Source organism: Opisthocomus hoazin, chromosome 5, assembly GCF_030867145.1.
Source record: "Opisthocomus hoazin isolate bOpiHoa1 chromosome 5, bOpiHoa1.hap1, whole genome shotgun sequence".
NCBI classification, from domain to species: domain Eukaryota; kingdom Metazoa; phylum Chordata; class Aves; order Opisthocomiformes; family Opisthocomidae; genus Opisthocomus; species Opisthocomus hoazin.
This window is the reverse complement of record NC_134418.1, coordinates 81,650,831-81,669,742: the sequence shown is the minus strand read 5'-3', so window position 1 is coordinate 81,669,742 and position 18,912 is coordinate 81,650,831. Positions and strand designations below refer to the sequence as shown.

Here is an 18,912-nt window from a genome sequence, read left to right as displayed (position 1 = left end):
TGAATAAAGATATAATCTCATTCTAACAGTGAAGACAGAAGACAGATGTTAGATGGTGAAAACTTGCAAAACTTTGAAACTGTTACCAGAAGGCAAATCTTTATTCTCTTTTTTCTTTTTTTTGCTCTGCAGTTAAAAGAGAGGCAGCAAATTCCTAATCACAGAAGTTAATACAAACACACATCAGCACTTTATATCTGCTTCCTCTGCCCAGATCTCCAAGCCTTCCTTATTTTGATACTGTGGAATCGGATTGTACCATGTATGGTCCTGAAGCCTTTGTGCTGTGTACTGGACATCAGTTGAACATTTTGTTTTAACTCCATTTTGTAACAGTTTCACCACACTGTATGTGTGGTTTGCCATTAAGATTTTTCCATGCCAGTGAAATTTTATGCCACCTGCTCTCTCACAGCAAGTATTCAGATTTTAAAACACAAAGCCAAAAAGCGATAAACTCACAAGGGCATTCTGCTCGTCTCATGCCAAAGAACAAATCTGGAGTTGAACAGTCAGGCACCATTCTGAGTTCAGTGCAGCAAACCTTGTTTCTATCAAATCCTTCCTGTACATCCAGTTCACCTCTCAGACAGACGGCAAAACTAACCTGGATGTCCTTTAGTTTTACAGACTAGTGTCAGAGGTTACCTGACTCTGATCATTATTTTAAGGGATACTGTGAGAGGCTGTAACTAAGTAGAAGTGGATGACTTCATGGTAGTGGAGGTTCTGTTGTCTGGGCCAGTTGGACGGAAGGCTGACAGGCAGGCAGTAGTAGATGGAGTAGGTGACCTGCAGATTACACTTCCAGCCTCTGGCCCCTGACTGTGTTAACTTTAACCTTTGTACAGCAGCTTTGTCAAAGTAGCGCTTTGTCTGTTTGGGCAAGTCTTAATTTTCTGTCTTGCTTTATTGAAAGTAGTAAGTTTAAGTAAGGTATTTTTCTGAATAAAAGAATACACTCTAAACAGCTTATCTTGTATTTTGGATCATTTTGTTAATAAGTTGCAAGTTATAAATAATTGGGTCCATTCAGGCTGTCATACTAGAGCATCTGTATTTCACAGAAAAAAAAGAACATACACCTGGGGGTTTTTTTTGTGGATGAAGACTAGAAAGGTCTTGAGTTTTGTCAAAAAGCAAAAATGCCCTTTGAAGAGTAATAATAGTAGCTCTTTATGTCTGCTTTATAGAAAAGCTAATAATACTAGACCTGAATGAGATTTGTCGTGGAGTGAATGCGTCTATTGTGATTGATTTACTTTGGAAATCTTGTAAACCCTACAAAAGTCAAGAGGGTGTTCACTTCCTTTTTTGATTAAACACTAACTAATATGGTCAGAGTATATTTTCTTTTACAGAATGTAACTTTTGACTCCAGGCAGTTATTATAAAAAATATAAAGTGAATGCAGTAATTAAGTTGTTGCTGCTGCCTTTATGGTGCAAGCTTTCCTTTGGGACAATACAATATTTTTAACAGTCATGCTTGATATATTTTTATTATTTGAATATGGGTTTATATATTTAGAAAGCCAGTTAAGGGGAAGTATATTTTGTTCCCTTTAGCTCTAAGTATAGTAATTTTAGCTTAATACTGAGCTGTAAGAAGAATGTATATACACAGAAATCTTCATTTGCTTGTCTGGAAAGAAAATCTATATATAATGTATAAGACTGGGAAATTATCTGATTGAAAAGTTAGATATATTTATCATCTGAGTTTTTTATGGTAGGCATAAACATTTACCAATTTGTATGGCAAATGATGTTGGTTTGGGGGGTTTTGTTTAGTATTTTGAGACAAGACTTTAATTGTCATGAAAAAATTAAACTGAAAAGTATATGAAAATCTCTTAGCTCTTACGATGTTGCTTGATACAACTCCATCATAGTTAGAGTGGGGTTTGTGGACAGTCTTGGTGCTAACCTTTACCAAGATGTAAAACTAAAATTTCAGTGAGTTTCTCACCGTGAACTGATGAAAGACCATGATGAGTAGGTTCTGTATCATGATAATTATTTAACAGAGCATGGAGTTCATCATGAGGAAGGGATTTCTAATACCACAGAGTGTTTTGCTCTGTAAAAATGAGCATTTACCAACCAAGAAGTTATGGATTTGACCACATGCTCTGCTACTTTTTATACCTTTGTGAATTCTGGTATTCACAGTGCTTTATCTCAGTATTGAATCTGTGCAATGTCTTGAGACGGTGGTGATGAACCTCAGGTCTTGAATTCTTGGATGGTTGTGGACAACTGTTGTCGGAGGCGAGTGCCTTTCTCTGCTCCTGGAGTCTGTCACGTAAGGCATTAGGAAGAAAGCGTCTGCTCAGTCTTCACAGAATCACAGAATGTTCGGGGTTGGAAGGGACCTCTGCGGATCATCTAGTCCAACCCCCTGCTGAAGCAGGGTCACCTACAGCAGGCTCCACAGGACTGCGTCCAGACGGGTCTTGAATATTTCCAGAGAAGGAGACTCCACAACCTCCCTGGGCAGCCTGTGCCAGGGCTCCGTCACCCTCAGAGGGAAGAAGTTCTTCCTCATGTTCAGCTGGAACTTCCTCTGCTTCAGTTTGTGCCCGTTGCCCCTTGTCGTGTTGCTGGGCACCACTGAAAAGAGTCTGGCCCCATCCTGACACCCACCCTTAAGATATTTACAAGGTCCCAGTAAGGTCTTAACTCATCAGTTTTCACTGCGAACGAGCCGTTCCTCTGAACTGGAGGCCCTCATCAGCTCCTACTTACACAAAATGGAGTAAAAGGAAGGATGAATCTGAGTTACTAGGAATGGCTGAAGGAAGTCGTAGCACCTGGTGTAGTTTCAAGGATTTTTTTCTGTGTTTGCTTTAAAAGGTATGAGGAGTCCCTGACACAAGGGCCAGAATCCAGGTCTCCCTACAATCTGCATTGTGATACTGCTGCTACTAAATAATCTTTTCAGAATATTAATACCACAGGTTAGGACGAACACCCTCTGTTTCCTGTTTAATGTTTTAATGGTTTATTTTGGAGGTAGAATGTCTTTTCTCTCACTGAAGCCAAGTTGGCTTAAAAACTATACATCTGAATTGGTTCTTTAAAGTTAGGAGTTTAGGTATGTGTTAAGCTAATTATTTTGTTCATAACATAAAGAGAATTTTTTGGACCCAGGTTGAAGATGAGCCTCATGAAGTAGGGAGAATACCTCTTCTTTGGCTAGAAAACACAGTACAGATGCAGTCTTATTTTTATGATGCCACATTGGCGTAACTTAATTCTGTGCATTCATAACTTTGTCTTTTGTTGCAGGTGCTAAAAAGTGGCGATCCCTTTCCAAGCAGGTGGGCAATAATTCCCGTGCTGTCTTATAAGCATAGATGTGGATACATTTACTTTTTTTCCTGTTGTAGACTTAGTCACAGGAGAAATAAGGTAATTTTAAAATCTTTGTTTAAAAACAAAAAAAAGGAGAGACTTTAGTTTCTTCGGGTTTGTGCCTTCAGACTCAGTTGAATCCAGAATCTCAAAGATGCTTGAGCAGCTGTGCCTGTTCCGCTAGATTTACTGATGTCCGCAAGCCTCTATCAGTTCCTTTCTCAGCCCGTATCTGACTTTCTTTAGTGTCTAAAACTGTAACAGGTGTATCGAAAGCTGCCTGAAATACTCATGCACCTCTCTGTACTTTTTGTGATATTTAAGTGCCTTTTACTCTTTTTTTGAACTGCAAAAAGACTGTCTGTATCCCTGTATTTTAAGCAAAGTACATTCATATTCATGGGTGGAGTTTGCTTTAGTTCAGGTTGAGTGTTTTAAAAGAACAGTTGCTTGGAGCCTGTATGAAAACCTGACTGAAATCCAGGGGGGCTTACCCTCGTCTTCAGTGAATTTGAGCAGTGCTGAGTAATTCCAGCAATACGTTACATGTCTCTCTCCAGCTCTGCAAACACTTTGTATTCATGTAGATGATCAAAAATCGGAATAATCATGTGTGCAAAATTTATGGATGTGCTTGAGTACTTCCAAAGTCATTGTGGTAAACCAAGGTTAAATCAAGTGGTAGATTTGCATGCTGTTCCTTGTCTTTTATAGTGATTTGCTAGCATTTGCTCATAATCTGTCAACTGCTTCATTAGATATTTAAATATGTGATTTTATTTTTTAGGAACTGAATCAGATCCTTATGGAGACACCACCAGTTTGGAAAGGATCATCCAAACTTTTCCGTAATCTTAATGAGAAAGGTGAGGGAGAAGAATTTATTTTCCTGAACCAAATTATCACTTGTATTAATGTATTGTGGCTAAAATGATATTGTACTTCAATCTGAGTCACAGCTTCAAAAAGATAAAAAGTGTTTGTTGCTTGCTACATTTTACAGCTTGGAATAGTTCCCTTTAGTCTCTACAGTGTTTTAATTGTGCCATCTTCCAGCTAGCCGCTTTAAGTGAACTGTTGTCTTAGAGTTTCTTGAAGTGATGTTTGAGTGTTCCAAGTTCCATTTGTTGTAATGAAGGATGATTTATAGACGATAGATAGAATATTCTAACAAAGACATAATATCTCTTTACTTTTCTTAACGGGTTCAAAGATGTGGTTATTTTTAAGGAAAGTAATGTTATCTTATATTATTGAATAAGCATTTTCTTCACAACACAAAGAGACAGTTTCAGTAATGCTGTATGTCCCTTTAAATTCTGCAGTTGAGGCTTTTGATAGCTTTTAAAACTCACACTATTGACAAAGGAAGAGCCACGAGCCACTCGTGGTCTCCTCTGTTTTTTTTTTTTTGTTCTTTCTTAATAAGCTCCATCACTTCAAAACAAAAAAAAAAACCACAGGAAAAAAATGCTATGATGGCTTGTGTACAGACACTTAAAAGCTATTCATGGTAAATAATCCATATCTTCCTTTGCTGATACTCAGAATGGCAAAGGTCTGGTGAAGCATTTTAAGTATTTTTAAAAGCAGCCACAAGTACTTGCTATTTTATAAAGACACTTTATGAATGTTTAAAATAAGCATGCCAGCAACAAAAGTACAATCATACATTTGCATGTAATTGATGAATCTAATTTAAATGCAGATCAAATTCATGAAAGGAGTAAGCCCCAGGCTGGAATCTCTGGTGCATGGAGGCACTCACTTTTTTCCCTGAGTCTGCAGCCCGAACTCCTGAGAGGCAGCAACTGGCATTTCTCTCACTGTATTTCCTTGTATGTCCTTGCTCTGGGCTGCTCTCTGTATAGTCAGGACAGCTGACTTTTTTGAAATATTTATTACATAAAAATTCATCTTCAGAATCTGTTAAATCAATACATTATCGGTTTTAAAAAAATGTACCTGGATGTTGCTTATGAAGTCTGTAATAAAATGTCTGCAACATGCAGTCTTGATTCAACAAGATCTTCCTCCAGTTTTCTGCCAGTGAAATTCTGCAGAAGTTGATGGAATTAAGAGGACTCAAACCTGACGTAATAAGCTGGTAAAATTAGTAATAAACTTTAGCACTTACATAGCTTTTCAGCATGCTTTATGAATGAGTGCGTTCCGTCATCCCATTTTATAGGTAATATAAGAAAAGATGATGGGTCTTGTGGCTGATAAGGTCGTTCAGTAAGCCAGTGAAAGGAATGGGCATACAATTCAGGTTTCCTTAATTCTAATTTAGTGTTTATTTAGTACATGACAGGAACACTCCAAGACTGATTTACTCCTTTTCTTTAAAACATGTACATTTTAATGTGAAACAAGTAGCAAAAGCCTATGTCCATTTATTTTACCATAGATTCATTTAAGTCAGATGAGCCACATAGATTTATGGCAGTTGTCCTTAAGTTTTATTTTTGTGTTTTACCTTGAGTGACTTCTCTCTCTTTGTGATCTAAGAGTAAGCTTTTCTTCCCATTCAGTCATCATTTCAGAGCCTCTCTCCCATAACACTCCGAGCAATCAACCAGAACTATCTTAAAATATACCAGTACAAACAAAAGGAGGGAAGGCTTGCAAGGCCTTTTATATTGTTCCCTTCATACCTGTGATGGACTGTTTGACAATTGCACTTTCTTCCTCAGTTTTACGACAAAGAAGGTGTCATCAAACAAACAAAAATACATATTTACATTTATTGACTGGCTATTAAAGAGCGTTTTACATCACTGAATGAGAACATTTGAGGTGTCTGATTTCTTGATAGCTACTTGTCCAAACAGATTCAAGCAGGCCTTTGAAAACTAATTTCTGCAAGCTGTTGTATAAAACCAAGAAGCTAAAGCGTTGTGTTACTTCAGTGCCTGCATTTAGACTTTGCTAATCTTCACTGTGGAGCTATGTGTAAATTGAGCAAAAGGGTAGGTTGTATTAGTAACACATAGTAGCCTTCCTAACTAGATCTACTAGCAATAGTAAAATCTTGGTTCTGAAGACATATTTGCTCTTGGATCAAAAGGTGGGAAAATATCTTCTTTTTCCACGAGTGGAATGGAAGTTGGGAGGGCAGCGTTTCAGCTGGTAAAAGTTGAGGGGTTTAGTGATTCTTTCTAGTATGTGATTTGGTTCCCAAGAGAATTTCGTTCACTGTCTGTCTTTTGTGTTACCTTTATCTTCCAGTCTCTGTGATACCTGTGGAGATCTCTGTGGTTGGTCGTTTTTTCTTTCATGTTTGAGGGTAGGAGATCTGATTCTCTTGAAAGTGCTCCTCTTTCAGGATAGTCGGCGTTTAGGGAGGAGTATTGCATGATTGAAGGTTTGGGGAGGCATTTGGACAGTTGGACAGATCCAAGAGAAACAGAGCTGAGATTTTTGTATCTCAGCTATTCAAGAGGGCAGAAAGTCCCTTCTGAGTATTATTTCAGGACAGAATTAATTTAGAACCTTTTGTGCTGTAAATGTTAGTAGAAAATGTCAACGTTTCTTACTTTGGCAGTGTTGAAAGTGCTGATGTTAAATGCGTTCAGTAGTTGTAAAATCCACATGAATGATACAGTGTTTTAAGTTTTCATTGTGCAGGTTTTTCGGTGAAAAAAAATCAGTTGACTGTTTACATAGTCTGTCACATATTCAGTTAAGCCAGATTTTAAAAGATATTTGAACATCCAAAGACATGGCTGTTTTTCTAAAAACTTTTGCACCTGACTTGGACTGAAATCAAGGAGGCAGCCAGCAACTTTTGAAAATCCCAGCTGATAGACATCTTTACTGTCAGGCATCTACATACCTTTTTTTTTTCCTACTCTTTTGAAATAGTCTGATGTTGTGGACTGACTTAACTCTTTTGGTTTTGGAGGCCAGACAAAATCAGTTGGTTAGAAGTCAGGAACCAGTGTTGCTAGTTCAGCCTCAGAGATTGTTAGAGCTAAGGGCTTTTGGGAGAGCTGCAGGTCGTTTCTTACTGAACTGTAAGATGCCTCTCTTCGTTGGTACCATGGGCACGCTGCAAGGTTATCTCTCCACCCCAGAGCTAGAAAAGCAGAAGTGCAGCTTGTGGTACCAGACATGCTATTTGGGTATTCCACACTGTGATTGCCTTTTGACATCTAAGGCGAGATGAAAAGCTGGGAATGTATTCCTTACAGGTCTTCTGAATGCGGAAGAAGAGATGGTACAGATGTCTCTAACAGGCTTTAAAATATTTACCAAAATTTACACATTCATTTAGTAAGAGTTTTAATCTAAATTTCAGGTGATGATTATGAAAATGTGCATGTAAATACAACTCAAAAGCCCAAATCTATGCTTTCGTAAGTAATACGAGGCCAAGTTTTTGATTAATACAGGACGTGCACTTATAAAGCATGTATTGAAGTCAAGAACTGTGTTCAAATGATATGGACCAGGAGGGAGCACTATGAATGTTCTCAGAGTAAATGTTCTCATACTGTTAGAGAGTGTTGTCATGAATTATTGGTGGGGTTTTCAGAAAGAAAATCAAATAAATCATTTATATTAGCTTCTAAGAATCTAGCTAGCTTCTTTTCAATGAGCCATTCTCCACTGACTGTAGTTGTTTATTTGCAACATTTAATGTATATTCTTCCCCTAAAATACTCAAACCCAAACAAAAAACCCCACCACATAGATCAATATTTTAGACAAATAACTCATTGACCAGGTTCGATACAGTCACATGCACACAAGTATGAATATGCATATGCACATGTGGAAAAATTCTCCGTCTTGTACATAGAGTTAATACTTTCAAGTTTGGGATGTGAAGACAAGGTGAAACTAATACCGCTTTTTTTGTTTTGTTTTGTCTTTAGGTGTGATATCTTACACAGAATATTTATTTCTCCTATGTATTTTAACAAGTAAGTATTTTTGGAGGAAAAATCCCAAAACCTCCTTTAGAAATTTCTAAGTTTTGAATCTGTTGCTGTACGTTACAATACTCTTCCCCTCCTCCGCATATCCCAACGTGGGAAAAAAATATGTATCGTGCATCTCTATGTCCATTTAAACCTCTCCTTTCCTACTGGAATCTTGTGTTACGTTTTATTTAAGTGCTTTATTAACTATAACCACTTTTACTGACTGTTGAGAAAGTTGAACCATACGCTTCAGCTAAACGCCAGTTAAGACCTTCAATTTATTTTCTTCTTTGAAATTCTTACAAAATTTCTAGCTGAATTTATTGAAGTTCATGAAGGACCCTGAATATAGGGAGAAGAGAAAGATATACATTCTTACTGATTTGTTTCACCTGTTAGCGCTTAATGGGTGACATCAGTGAGGCAATGATAAAATATAAAATCTGTCAAACTAAACTAAAAGTTTATGTTAGAAAACACTAACAAAATTGAATACTTATTCTTCTGCCACCCATAAAAACAAACTGGAATGACTTAGAGTGAACTAAGCCTGATACAGACTTTGTTTTGATATTTGAAGAGGTGTCTTTTGGGAAGGAGCAAAGTGTTTTACTTGTCTTTCATTTAAAAGCAATTAAAACATTTCTGTTGGATTCATTAGGGGGTTTTTCAGACATGATCTGGAAACGTATTGTGGATCGGAGCAGGAACTTGACCCTGAACTCCTACAATCCCTAACTGGTGGATCGATAGATGGTCTTCCATCATTTCTGTGTTATCTGGACTAACTTTTGGCCATAGTTCATCCATATTGCAAATCATTGAGTATCGCCAAATTGTTGCTTAAATGCTTCACTTACAGTTACCTTCAAAGTCCTCATGTTTTGGGAATAATTTCAAATTCTAACCTGATTTCAAATTTCAGTGACTTTAAGCATGTAAATAAGAAATTCTGGGTCTCCTTCAACACATCATTTCTTATGACCAGAAGTTTCATCCTGTACCTTTTTTGCAAAATTTGTAAAGTGTCTTTTAGAACACTGCGTTTTCATGGAAAATTTATTTTCTACAAATTTGTGGTTTGTAACATAAAATGGACTCATAGTTATGAACTAACACTCTTAGCTACCCAGTCAGCCATTACTGTGAGATATTCTTCTTGGATATTTCATGTTCTATTCTATTGCTACTGTCTATTTCCCCTAATCTAAGAATTTGTGAGCATGACTTCTGTTTCCATAATGTGGATAATGTTGTTTTACAGACGTTATGATTTGCATTTACTATGTACACAAATGTATTAATGTAAATTAGTTGAGAATATGGCTCTTATAAACAGACACCAAATAATTTCTTAGAGTTTTATATTTGTTTTCTTCCCAAGCAGATAAATAATTGAATGGGATTTTTTTTTTTACAGAGCCACATGCAGGTTTTAGAATCGCTTTCAACATGTTTGATACTGACGGCAATGAGATGGTGGACAAAAAGGAATTCTTAGTGGTATGTATCTTTTCAGTCTTTGAATATTTTTATGTAATTTTGAAATTCTTGTTTTTGTCTGGATTGAGACTCATAATGATGTCAATAATGAGAACATGAGCTATTCTTCAAAATGTAGTTGTTTATTTGCCTTATAAAATTGTAAATAGTGGCTCCTTATTACAGTGCACAAGTGTGTTGTGTGTAATGATTTTTGAAGCTTAATTCCTTTTTTTATTCTGGATCTTTTTAATTAGTACTACATGCACAGATAATTAGTTTATTAAGATAATATTGCTGTATCAGTGGTCAGCAGAATTATTTAATTGCCAGAATGATGGAGGCATTTGCAAAATCATCTTTTCCTGGGAGACCACTTCACTTTGTCATTCATTCTGCTTATAATTTCAGATGACCTGAAAATAATGATGGACATAATGTGATGCTATCATCTGTTTTGAGCAAGATAAATAATAAAATTAAACATCCTGTACATAACGTCTAGTTCATCCCAGGAAATCCATATGCTGAAGTAATTTGTGAAGCTGGGGTTCAGTGTTTTCTTTTTAAGGACAATATTCCTGATAGCAAAATTGACTTTGAGCTGAATAATTTTCACGTGCTTTGGAACAGTTGGCAGAAGGACATTATAACTTGGCAACAGTTTTGTTGCATCCAAAGTTTTGTTGCGTTACAAATCGGAATTACAGTATTTTTTAAACTAGAGCTTTCTTCAGTTTATTACTTGGAAGAAGCATTTCTGTAATTTCTTCTTCCTAATTATTTAAGCAGAGAGTTTATTTTTCTTCTGGTTAGAAATTTAAACAGTTTTTAAAAAGCCCAGATGTAGAAAGAAGTATTAGCTTATTTCACATGTCATTGAGATTTTTGCATTAAGAAGAATTTGGCACTTGAGAGAAAAATCTTCAAAAAATCCTACATCATCCACTATATTTTGATTTTGCTCATGATAAATCTGATAATTGCATCTTAAAATTCAAATACTTCATAAGTTTTCAGGTGATAGGATCCACTAAATACAGGAGAATGATGTTTGCACTGACAAGGATGAAATGAAAAAGCCTTTGAACAAGAGGGCTATTTCATATTTATGTTTATTTCATTTATTTTCTGATTTTAAAAAAAGGAGGAATAATTAATGCTGTTCTAAATTAGTGTTGGTGATGAAGTTAAATATTGATCATTTTTTTTTTGAATCATGAAAAGCAGAAGATTTCCCACTCAAATTTAGGGCTTGTGATTTTACAATGACTATGTGGCTTTACATTAGCAAACTGTACAATACAGTATACATCAGAGTTCTGAATTGGTAATGTCCATATGCAGCAGATGTCTCGGATTACACTGAAACACTCAGTTATGGCAAACATAGTTTTTGACATTTCTTTAGAAATTAACATTTAAAATTTTGTGGTTAGTGGTTTAGAGAAGCTTTCTGAAGACTGCACAAGGCCTTTATTTTCTACTGAACGTGTGCAAGCGATTAATTGAATAAAAAGCATTTATAAGAATTTAATCAGAGGCTTGTAAAAAAAAAAGATGTTTGCAGAAGACATCAATTTTTATCTTCATGCTTATTTTTGTAGTTGAGTTTATAAATAAATTTAGTAAATACGTATGAGGAAAAGCCTACTGCTTTACTGAAGAAGGAGATGGAACAAAATATAAAGAACGCAACAGACACATGGTTTGAATTTAAGTGTAAGATCATGATTTATTTAAAATGAAGACACCCTAATTTAACGAGTTCTGTTTCTTAATTATTTTCAAGTCAAATTATAAGGCTCGATTCAGTTATGCCATGCTAACTAAAGAAAATGGAAATGTGAAAGTAACTGTCCTCAACACGCCGAACTTCCCTCAGTTCTCCTTTTCAAGGAAGGGAGCTCGGAGACCTGGGGGCTTGTTTTCCGGTGGTGTAGCTTAAGCAGAACAGATCTCATTTCTTTCGGAAGCTATCACCACTTGCAAATTGTGGCATGCTAATAATTTTTTATATTCTAATATTAAATGTACACATCCTTATGTTTGCTAATTCCTAATAACCATCTCCTCCAGTCAGGGGAAGAAGCCAGCTAACATTGGATTAATTGGCCAAAGGAAAAATAGAGGAAGAAGGGGGGAAAAAAAAAAAGTGTTTCATGATTCAATATGACAGAATGTGGTGGAATAGACCTACAGCTTTTTTTTTTTTTAAAAAAAAAAAAGGCTTCCATTACAACAGCTACGTGGGAGGGAGTTGAAGCAGGAGGCTTTATCTTTCAGAAACTGATGCTGAAAATGAAATCAAATAAGTATATAAGGTGGGAAACAAGGACAACATTTAACTATGGATATTGCACCTTTCTTTCTAACAATGCTTCTGTAGTCCTCTTCACATCCTGGTTTTTATTTGTTCTCTGTCATGATCCCTGACAAAAATTTCTCCTTCATATTATTTTTCTGTGACCAGACTTGGTGGATAGAGGAAAGAAAGGAGAATTTGCAGACATGAGATATAGCATTCTCCACCTATTACTGTATTTAACAAACTTATGTAGATTAAACCTGGCCCTAACTCTGCTTGATTACCATGTCAGTGACCCTTCAAAAACTAGATCAAAACCCATACGTCAGAATGTTAGATCTGAAGTGAGAAAGACTAAAATAGATAGGTAGCTGGATAGATAATGTCTGTGTAAATAAAAGCAAATATGAAAATAGAAGTTGATTCAGTGATGCTGCAGCTGTGATAGACCTGGCCCCAGAACATACATCTGGCACCTGTACTCGCCTTGCTTGGGTATCCATCATCTCCTGTGTGCCTGGAAGCAGGAGACTGTAAGTGTTGCCATTTGAAGTATATCCAGGATTTGCAGAATACTTCTCCACTGATTACAGTCAGCTAGCGTAGAATTGGAAGTATAGCTAATACCATTCAGTTTTGCAAATAAAAAGACTTTGAGGAGATTGGTGTAGGGATCGCCTGTTACATGATTCTTGAAGAGATGTACTGAAGAGTTCGAAAATACTTCATTTTTCTGAGAATAGCTTTAGTGGTTTTGTAAACTAATTCCATGGTGTTTGCGCTCTCCTCTTTGCTTATGTCATCGGGGTGAGGTCAGGGAACAGAAGGATTGTGTTGCCTTGTTACAGGAGATCTGGGTTTTGCTGCTTTCAGCAGTCAATCTCATTATCCTGTTTCGAACAATGTTCCCATGAAAGTACTCCTAGATCCTTTGCATTCGCTTTTCTACTGGCTGGTATCCTGTAGCACTCCTTCTGAACAAAAGATCCATTTCCAGAAGTTTAGCAAGTGCTTTAATGATGAATGCAACAGAATCCTATTCCCTTTGCCTCTCTGGTAAGGGAAATATATCCACATGCATTGCTTTCTCCCCATCTTTTTTGTTTTTTCAATTACTGCCACTCTTCTCTCCTACTTGATGGCTTGTCACTTCACTTTTCACAAGATATTTTTTTTCTGCTTCTCTCTTTTCATTTACCTTTCTTCTTTCCCCAGTTTAGGGTTGCAAACTGTGTAATACTCTCAGCCATCCGGCTAAATATCCTATCGTGACTCTTTCCTTGTCAGCAGAGGCAACGGTGATTTGTGCCTGTAGGTTTGCAAAAAAAACAGAAAAAACATACCGAGGTCTGTAAATTGATCCCATACTCAAAAATCGATACAGTGACACACACAATATTCTGGTTTCTGTTTGCCTTATAGGCAATTCTGGAACACTGTAGTCAATTTTGGAAATTCATAAAACAGTAGTTGTAAATACGTTTGCTGTTTAATCGCTAGACGCTGTATTCATTGATTTGTGTTGTCATACCTGCGCTGTAGAGCTTGCTGATCTCTTCGTTTTAGTCATCTGCCTTCTCTGAAATTTGATATTCTGAAATTAAATTTGGAAAATTTGCTTGCAAAACTGATGACGCAGGCTTTCTCTTTCCCATTCCGATCCCTGGGGAGCTGTGTGTGCATGTCCTTACCGTATCAGGGTTTGGATCAGACTCCTGGTAGGTAAAATCAGGCTGTTGAAATGGCTGCCACAGTTGTGTCTGTATGCCATGAGGTTTGCTTCTGAAAATACCACGTTCTAGACAGGACAGATTGGTCAGCCACAGTGTGTGTGCTTTTTCCAGCCCACTCTGAGATTAGCAAATGCTGTTAAGTAGCCTTGCAGTATTTTCACGTGCAATTTTTGAAAAGCTGAAGTTTGCTGGTAGAGATATGGATGTCATCATAGGTAATACTGCTCTCTCTTGCTGTGAAGAGTAAACACCGTGACACTTTGTTCAAATGGTTTGGGTATATTAGTAAGTATTACTATAACTAAAAATACGTAAATAAAACAGATACTTACAAAGAAAGATAAGTTCAGACCAGTTCTTACCCGAAAGATTTTATAATTTCAAAAAACAGATACCCTCAAGAATCCCTATGTTTTAAATCTTTTATTTGAGGCTTTCTCAGAAGTCAGGTTTGAAGCTCTTATTGTAGAGAAAGTTGTGAAAGGGGTATTTTACAAGACCTGAAGGTATTCTTTGAACAGACTTGAAAAAAAAAGGGTACTTGATAAATTACTCTTCAGTAGTAGTTTCGTGCTGCTGAAGGGGAAGGTTTCACCCCCACCAGGTGTTTCCACCCCTCGCTTGTGCCAGCAGGAGTAAGAACGGATCTGGTTGGAAACTACAATATGAAAAAAAAATGGATCCAGCTGACTCCGTAGCCACACAGGTACTAATTAGTACTCGACAAGAAAGGATGTGCCTAGAGGTGGTGAGAAAGGCTGGAACTCCCCCTTTTTGTATACGCTGGATCGACTGAAATGTAAAGCTAAATGGGATGTTTTTAGTGTTGTGCCCCCAAATAGAATTATTAGCCTTTCTTTGTGGAAAAAATATTTCCTTTTTCCTTTCTGTGTGATGGTTAACATGAAGGCGTGAATATGAACAGTAAAGCATCATTGAAACACTGGTATTTTAATAAAGAACTACATTTTAATACTGTTTCCAGTGTTCCTCATGATGGATGGTTGTTGTGCATGTGAAATAGTATGAAAGCTAAAGAAGAACAAAATGGTTTGTTTTTTAGCTACAAGAGATTTTCAGGAAGAAAAATGAGAAGAGAGAAAGAAAAGGAGATGAAGAAAAACGTGCAATGTTGGTAAGTAAAATTAGAATAGCTGCAGCTGGTAGTTGGTTTGTTGTCTTTTTCTTTGGCGTAAGACAAAATGCTGTGTGTGTATTTTAGTAATCACTTCAGGTTTTTTTTTAAACAGTAAATTAATATCATTAAAGGAATGTGCATAACTATATGTAGAAAAAAACTAAACTGCAGTTATTGAGAAAAAAATACCTAAGTGTTCTGTTGAAAGGAAAAGTTGGTGTTTAAATACTGTATTACGTATTATGACAGTAGCATTGATTCCAAGTCTATAAATCTAGGAAAAAGTGAGTAGTAATGATCCAGTGTTGCTGTCTGTAAGAGTGAGACGTCTCAGTGGCAAGGCCAGCCTATACTCCTGCTCTCATAACTAACTGAAGCTACGTGGACATACTGATCCTGATGCTCGTTACTAACAGAGTAGTTTTAAAACAGCTAATGAAATGTTACTAGTGAACTTAGATTTTTATATTCAGGTTTAATTTTTTTCTTAAGTACTGCTTATGACCAATGCAAAATGGTTTTAGTTGTTTATATTATCGGATCAGATTTTTGTGGAATATTGAATACTCATATAATGTCAATTTTGTGTTTCTTATGTGCATAAGAAAGGTAAGTCAGAAATAAACAAGTGTGTGATGGTTTGTCTGGAGGATGGCAGCAGTAGCAGGAACTTAATTTACTGTCGGACAAGTAAAAATCAGGGGCAAGGCTCTGTCAAACCCACAGCAGAAAAAAACATGTTCATTTGAGATTTGCATGTTAATGGCAAAAATTCCTTATTATAAGAAATGTTTTGACATATATACAAAGCTTCTCATAGTGCCCGTTATCCTTTTGGGACCACAGGTGCTTGATCTCAGATCTCTGTCCCTGAAACCAGAAGAAGTTTGGATTTCAAAAATGAATACTGTTTAAACCTTCCCTGAACATAAAAAGGGATCTTTTCTTCCCACCCAGAGAGACCTATCCTTCTTTTTAAAACTGTGGGTCAATTGTTGAATCTCTCACACGCTGTTTATTCGGAGCAGTGGAAGCTTACACCCAAAGGAGGAGCTTTTGGGAAAACTAGAGATTGCAAAGTGGAACATCTCTCCTGAGAGTAATCTCTGCAGCTCTGTATTTCTGAGTATTTGAAGAATGAGATTGAAGATAAACCATATTTTCTTCACCATCATTTTAAAAACAAACAAAACAATCTGATAGTATATAAAAGAAAGATTTGCTTGTCTTAACCTATTCTGTTGTCTTTTTCCCCCCCCCCCTTTCTTTTGGCTTCATACTGACATGTGGTACTTGGCTTGGCCTGTTTTTGCTGTATGTCAGCGTCTTCAACTTTATGGATATCATACTTCTACTAACAGTGTATGTACTCTAATTATTTTCAATTTATGCAGTCTTCACCAGTGAGGTGAAATAGTATCCTATAAGAAAATTTACTGTATTTATCTTTTTCATCAAGTAAATTACTTCTGCTAATCAGTAAAAATGTGATGGATCTTTACTTGCATAAAGGATTGTGCATGCTTGTTACACACATTCTGAAATAGGCAAGCCTAGCAGGAGGAAAGGTTGCGCTCTCTGTTTATGTAAAATGAAGGAAACAATATTTTTAAGGGAAAGGACAAAATACACGTTAAGAAATTATATAGTCTTGTTTTTAATTAACGTGTGTGGATTAAGTCATCCTGCATGAGTCATTTGATCCAAGTCTGTCTTGTCTCTTTGCGTATAGTGTGAAGTAATAATTAGTCAAATGAATCCTTCACCACTTCGTTCCCCTGCCCCAAAAAAGTGAATCGGAAGAGAGCTTTTATATTTTTGTGCTTTACTTACAGAAGAAATAAATAAGAACTTTCAGTGCTGAACTAGAGTAGAATTTTACAGAAAATAGTCCCCATGCTATGTAGGTGACAGTAAACTTACTTTCAGTCATTTTTAAGGAGTGGAAGAGACACTCAGCAAGAGAGAGATCTGTTTTTTTAATGTCTTCATCATGACCTGATTAATTTTTGCATCCCAGCAGAAGTAAGAATGTTGTAAAAAAATTGATTTGATGTTAAAATAGAAGAATTAATCTTGTTTTGGTACGCACATACCAATATTTTGGTTAGCAAATACGATTGGGGCAATAATGCAGGAAGGAAGTCTGGTGAATCTACATGATGTAGGTGCTGCAGTGTTGTGAGAAGAATGTAGTAGGAAACGTGAGGCCTTACGATTTGGTGGATTTTAGATCGGGCTTGACTGCAGCTAAAGATGCTGTACAGTGGTTGTCGTATTCCTGTGCTGCCTCCTTTTTTTAAACTGCAGCCAAACTGGTTAGGCTTTCCTACTCATATAATAATTTTCGGCTTTAGTAAAAAAATCTCCTTGTAGACTCCATCCACATCCAAACTCTTTATCAAGATGATGCCCAGGTGTGCATCATCCTTTTCTGCCCTCCTGCTACCTGAATGAAGATCTCCATGCAAAGGAGACTCAGATGTATAGGAATTCACAGTATCCAACAAATCCTCCACCCCAGAAAAATGATATTTTGGGTTTCTGTTTCTCCTACTGAACCAAGAAGTCTAGCAGCCTTTTCAGTTTCCCTTGATGTCCCAGGGAGTTGAAGATACCCAGGACCAAGGAGATTCAGCCCTAAAATGTCTGGGATAGTCCGAAGTGCTGTGTTGGGCCCTTCTCCTCACTTCATCCTTCAGAACAGTTCTAATTTTTTGAGAAATGTCAAGGTCTATTAGTCATGGAGTGCATATAGTGACATTTTAAATGGGTTAAATATTTTAATGTTTTCATTTGCATGAGTTAATTCTTTCAGATCAGGTTCTGGTGCATAGTGCAGTTGTGTGTTATGGCTACTTCAGCATGTGTTGCATGAGTCCTTGCACTAGCCAAATGCCAGTCAGAACATGGTAATCATGGTGAGATGCATGTAAGGAAAATAAAACGTGCATGCCCAGATGTACTAATTCCATTGGCTAAAGTTAATCTTCAGTAAGAGAACAATTTAGTGACTACGTAAAATAGATAATTAGAGGATTGCATGCAATGTATGTTGTTCATTCACATGACCCAGTAAACATCAAAGGGATAAATAAGTGTAAGAGAGAAACTGCTAAGGACCTAATCTGTACACATCGAAGTAAACAAATTTATGTGAGTTTAGCAATTTAGGACTGAATGGGAGTTATATATGAGAATTCCGTGGCCATGACACAGGAACTGTTACTCCATAATAAGAGGAAGAAAACCAGACTTTTTCAAAGAGGAAACAGAAATGTACTATGCATTAAGCATGAGTATAATTCCTGGTAATGTGTCATGTTCCTTTGATGACAATTTGCAGAAAGAGCTGAGTTGAATTGGTTAGTGGAGGAAGTACGTAATAGAACTTGTTGACATAATGTAGAATACATAGAGACAATAAACCTTCAGCTCTGTATTCTTTATGATGATAATGTAGTTCTACACATCGCACAGCAGCGTAAATCTTTTAAGAGAAGAGTATGTGCTGAGTCAAAAGAAATGGTTTTCATTAGTAGTTAGAAAATTAAATTCAGTCTGTCTTTATCTCTCCTGCCCAGATGGATGTGAGCGAGGAGCCGTGAAAGTAGGAGACCTAGTTTAGATTGACTTGTGGAGACAAAGGGGAAAATTCATTCAGTTGCAATAACCCTAACCAAGTTCAAATAGCCTTCTGCTGTCTTTAGGTCACCTCCCCTAGGTTCTTGGGGAAAAAAAAATAAATATGTTGCATGGTTCTTCCAAGACTAATTACTAGATAAAGGAAGGCACAGTTTAGTAATGGAAAATTTTTCAGGCTTCCAAAAATAGAACATTTCAGAGCAAAAAGGTAAGCGTGTTTTCCTTGGACAGATTAAACACTTTATTTTCTGTTTAAACAAGGTAGGTTTGATCATCAGATGTGAATAGTCTATTCTTGACAAATATGTTACAGTTC

General features: G+C 36.6%; 1 protein-coding gene across 2 annotated transcripts in view; it reads left to right on the top strand.

Annotated features, from left to right (window-relative positions):
* Window positions 1-18,912, top strand: part of MICU3 (mitochondrial calcium uptake family member 3) — a 56,715-nt gene that overhangs the window by 13,192 nt on the left and 24,611 nt on the right. For both annotated transcript variants that reach the window (XM_075421922.1, XM_009940608.2), the window contains 6 exons: window positions 3,294-3,325; window positions 4,147-4,225; window positions 8,243-8,290; window positions 9,711-9,793; window positions 14,877-14,948; window positions 16,275-16,313. In XM_075421922.1, coding sequence (XP_075278037.1) covers window positions 3,294-3,325; window positions 4,147-4,225; window positions 8,243-8,290; window positions 9,711-9,793; window positions 14,877-14,948; window positions 16,275-16,313 — 353 coding nt within the window. The remainder of the gene's footprint in view (window positions 1-3,293; window positions 3,326-4,146; window positions 4,226-8,242; window positions 8,291-9,710; window positions 9,794-14,876; window positions 14,949-16,274; window positions 16,314-18,912) is intronic.